We start from the raw sequence: 4254 nt of genomic DNA, 5'->3' as shown, positions 1-4254 counted from the left end.
AGGGCTGTGATACTGCCCAGGTGCCCAAACTGAAGCAGGTGCTTTTCTTAAGGGACCACACCCGGAGCCTTTGACCCAAAGGTCTAACCCACATAGGACGAAACGGCCGTCCAGTGCTTTCAGGTTTTCCATGGTGGTCTAGCTTCAATTGACTCACGCTTTCAACTATGAAAATACTGAAATCTACACAAAACCCCTTCTAATTCATAAATGTATCTCGATTAGATCAGTACCGTCCGTCGATGCTATTTGATAATAAATTGTAAATTAACAGATACTGAAAATATAGAGTAATAGATTGCACAAGAATTCTGCCTATCGTGAAATATTAGTTTCTAGAGTTTGTTCCACTGTGAGGTGTTGAGTCTACATTGTTGAATAGTTCATAAGTGGAACAAGACATTCATTTGATGTGTTCTGTAGTCTCTTTAATGATTTTCCATATAATACTAGTTTGTTCACCAGTTTGTTATACCTAACGTAGCATCTACAAGAGATATTTATTAGTTCAAGTTTCTATATAATGTCAACAGAGTGTGAATTGATGAATAAGGTAGGTGCACAGAAAAAGCATTTAGTTGTAATGACAAACATAAAGAACATAGTTCAAACAATAATGGATAAAAAATAATCAGATAATCTGAATATTGACACCATAATAAACTCTAATCATATTTGATCCATTACTGGCTAAGGGAGATATGAAGATTAAATCAGTTATACACACTATAAGGTCTGATACCAAAGTATATAGCCAAGAGTTACTGAACTTCACCTCATAAGAACATAAAATTTTAAGCATGGAAAAATCAAACATACGAATTATACTCTAAAATGAAGCAAACAACAAGTATGAAGTAATGGTAAAATGTAATATTTATAAGACACAGAAACATAAATTCATCTTTGACAATGATGCTGCTATTCATGGATTCTATCATTTACGATCTTTGATCAGAGATTACAATGTTCTTCTAAATCACAATGGACTGATATTTACAGAAGGAACGGTGAAGATTGAGACAATTGATTGATAGTTTGCAAATAAGCTATTTACTATATGGTTCTCATATTTTAGTGAGATATTCTGTGATTTTGCGCTTAAACACATTTGATTATCCCCACTCGTGTTTTTGTTCACTACAATATGACACCAAGAATGAAATGATGATTGAACTATAATAGAATCATTATTTGGTCACATTTAGTGACGATTTAAATGTTTGATAGTGAATTCACTAAGATAACATTCAATTTACTTTAGAAAATTGTGTTATACACTAGAACGGGTCCCTTTTTGAAATAATATCATATTAAATCTATCAAATATATTGAATGATCTTATAAATAATAAGTATCGTTATTAAGGTTTTATTTGGTAATTTCAAATGAATTAAGCGTTGTTTAAAGTGTCAATAAGAAAATAATGATATATTTGTGACGTTCTAAGCGGTAGAAAATAATACTATTGACGACCTGAGGCAGGTTCATAAGTACACATATACGCATACACACACAAAATTGCTTAAACCAAAACTACATGACATTGATCTAATCATTATCTAATTTAGTTGAATTAAATATTCTGCATTGGTTCTTGGTATTTGTTAAGCTTATGCCAATTTAATTCGACTATTTTATCTATTCTCTAAAGCATAGACTTAGATTAGGACGTGAAATATAACAAATTAAATATTCTGTTCACCAGGATATAACAAATATATCATTATTTAATTACAATCTTGTAAATAAGCAAAGATAGATGGTAGATCATGTAAATAGTTTACTTGAAAGGGTTCTGCGAAGATTGGTTTGATTTTTAGGTCTCAACTTTATTTCTTTTGAGGTATTACTGCCTAGTATAATCACTGTAACCCAATGTCTTCAAGTTTCAAGGTGAATGTCTAACCATTAGGACCACTATGTTGAAGCCTCATAGTACAGTTTCAACTTCAATCAATTCGCAATATAGCTCGGCGATTAACTAATGTTAGTGGTAACAACCTGCGATATTTTTGAGCTTGAAAACTCACAATTTTCTCACTAAAACTTTAGGAACAATTTGGTAAATACCATAGTTTGGTTGATAGGATTTTTAAAGACTGGCATTAACTAATAAACTTCATTCATCAATGTTTCTTGATTTTAACCGGTACATTAACTAAAATCAATTTGAGGATAATACAATTTATAGATCTTGTAAATAATGTACTATTCCCAGTAATGTCATTAAAAAAAAGAACCAATGCATGAATACTTACTGTTTGACGTATTCTTCAATATCTGACTCCATTTCTTTAATTTTTTTGGACTTGATGTCATCAATCATTTCAGTAGTATGCTCCATGTACCCATTCCCATTATTATTATTGTTAATAATGCTATTATTATTAACAGTGATCTTTTCATGTTTTCCCTGATTATTTGTTAAAAGTAGTATATGTTCATAATCTTTACTAACTAATTGAATATTCTTTTGACATTTAATACAAAGTTTTGTTGAGTCATAGATTGGAAGTTTAGATATTTCTAATAAATTTTCATGATTATCATTAAAGTATGCTGAATTATCAGCGATCATTAAAGATGGATTAATCTTCTTATGAACATTTATAGGTTCAATAGTAGTTGTTGTAGGTATAGATGTCATAACAGTAGTGGTCATGTTAGATTTACTTTGGTACTCTGTAGTATTGGAATGAAATTTATCAGCTGTTTGCCTTTTATTTATATGTACAGATGTGTTTTGAGCATCAATTTTATGATTATCCTTTTTATCAGGATCAACTGAAATGCTATTAAATTGATTTGAACAATTGGATACAGACATTATAATGTTATTTGTATGATTAGGAGTAAGTGTAACTTTAGTTCCAGGACTGGAAATATCATTAGTAAAATTAGTGTTATTAGTAATTTTTGACGAGTAACTAATTAAACTGTCATGACTTTTATTATCCAGTGGAAATGGAAGCGAAAAACTATTCGATTCTTTACGTCCTGTTGTTGCTGCAACCGCTACCGAAGCCCCCGCTTCAGTTGTAGCGGTTGATGATGATGATGATGACGATGAAGAAGAAGGTGTATTTGATGAACAATTTCGGCAAAAATTTAAACAAAAATGTGACTGATGATTATGATTGCTGTTATTATTATTATTATTATTATTATCTAACTGTTTTTTCTTCCGTCTATTTGGATTTTTAATGCATCTGGTATATAAGGATAAGAAACTATTAGTATTATTATCATCATTATCTGCATTCAGTTTCCTTGGTAATGTTGTTGTAGTCTTTGTAGTTTGAATTGCCGGTTTGCATATGGTTCTAGTATTATCATTTGTATTGTTTTGTGAAATGGTGATGTTTGATATTTTATGATCAGCTAATTGTAAAAAGAAACAATAATGAATGTGAGACAATTAGTAAATTAATTGCTTATTTCAGTAATGTGAAAGAACAATTAGCAGTTAAATGATGATTGACTCGAAGAACGGACTTTAACCAATTAATCACTTTGAAAATATTGGTAACAGTTTCCCATTGCAATGTTGGCAATTCATCTCTCGAGAGATGTAACCGATGATGATTATCCTTATTAGGTGTGAAATAAGAATTGCCAGTTTAGGTGAATAATAATAGTAGACTTGTTGTTATATACTAGGTGGTCTTATGTTATGTTTGTACGTTTTCGATTCTACTTCTATCAAGGTTAGGGGCAGGAAGTGCTAAGGAATCTCATACTAGAAAAAGATACCTATTCAGTACTCTTTAGTGGTCCGTGTTTGTTTAGATAGTCATTTTTAGAAGTACAGTAACCTAATAATGGGATTTTTTACGAAACCGGAAATTCACAATAACAAGGAATTTTTACTTTTATTTTCATATGTAACCTTTACAGTTACAACTATATACAGGTGATTATGCAACATGTCTGTGTACAAATAAATGTGACTACTGAAGCTTTCGTGACCCTTAATCTGACTCTATTTGAATATTATGAATGATTGTTATTGAAATACATATGCCGCCAATTCTCGTACACAGTTATCGACTTAAATTCCGTTAATGAATAACGGAATTAAATAAGCCAAATATGAGAATTGATTTTTGAATACGTAAATTTCATACAATCGTTGATCGGAAATCGAAGCAAAACGAAACGACGCGTGGTGGAGAAGGCAAGTGAGTCACCTCGTCTTGAACATGAGTGACTCGATATTTATAGTCAGACAAAAATAGGTTACAGACATGT

General features: G+C 30.9%; 1 protein-coding gene across 1 annotated transcript in view; it reads right to left on the bottom strand.

Annotated features, from left to right (window-relative positions):
• The window catches only part of Smp_146120 (putative high-affinity cgmp-specific 3,5-cyclic phosphodiesterase), a gene marked incomplete at both ends in the record, with an annotated part of 36903 nt that extends 34073 nt beyond the window's left edge, over positions 1-2830 (bottom strand). The window contains one exon of the mRNA XM_018796282.1: positions 2462-2830. Coding sequence (XP_018650510.1) covers positions 2462-2830 — 369 coding nt within the window. The remainder of the gene's footprint in view (positions 1-2461) is intronic.
• Between the last annotated feature and the right edge of the window lie 1424 nt (positions 2831-4254).

Source organism: Schistosoma mansoni, chromosome 2 (assembly GCF_000237925.1).
Source record: "Schistosoma mansoni strain Puerto Rico chromosome 2, complete genome".
In the NCBI taxonomy this organism is placed as follows: Eukaryota; Metazoa; Platyhelminthes; class Trematoda; order Strigeidida; family Schistosomatidae; genus Schistosoma; species Schistosoma mansoni.
This window is presented reverse-complemented; position numbering and strand designations above follow the sequence as displayed.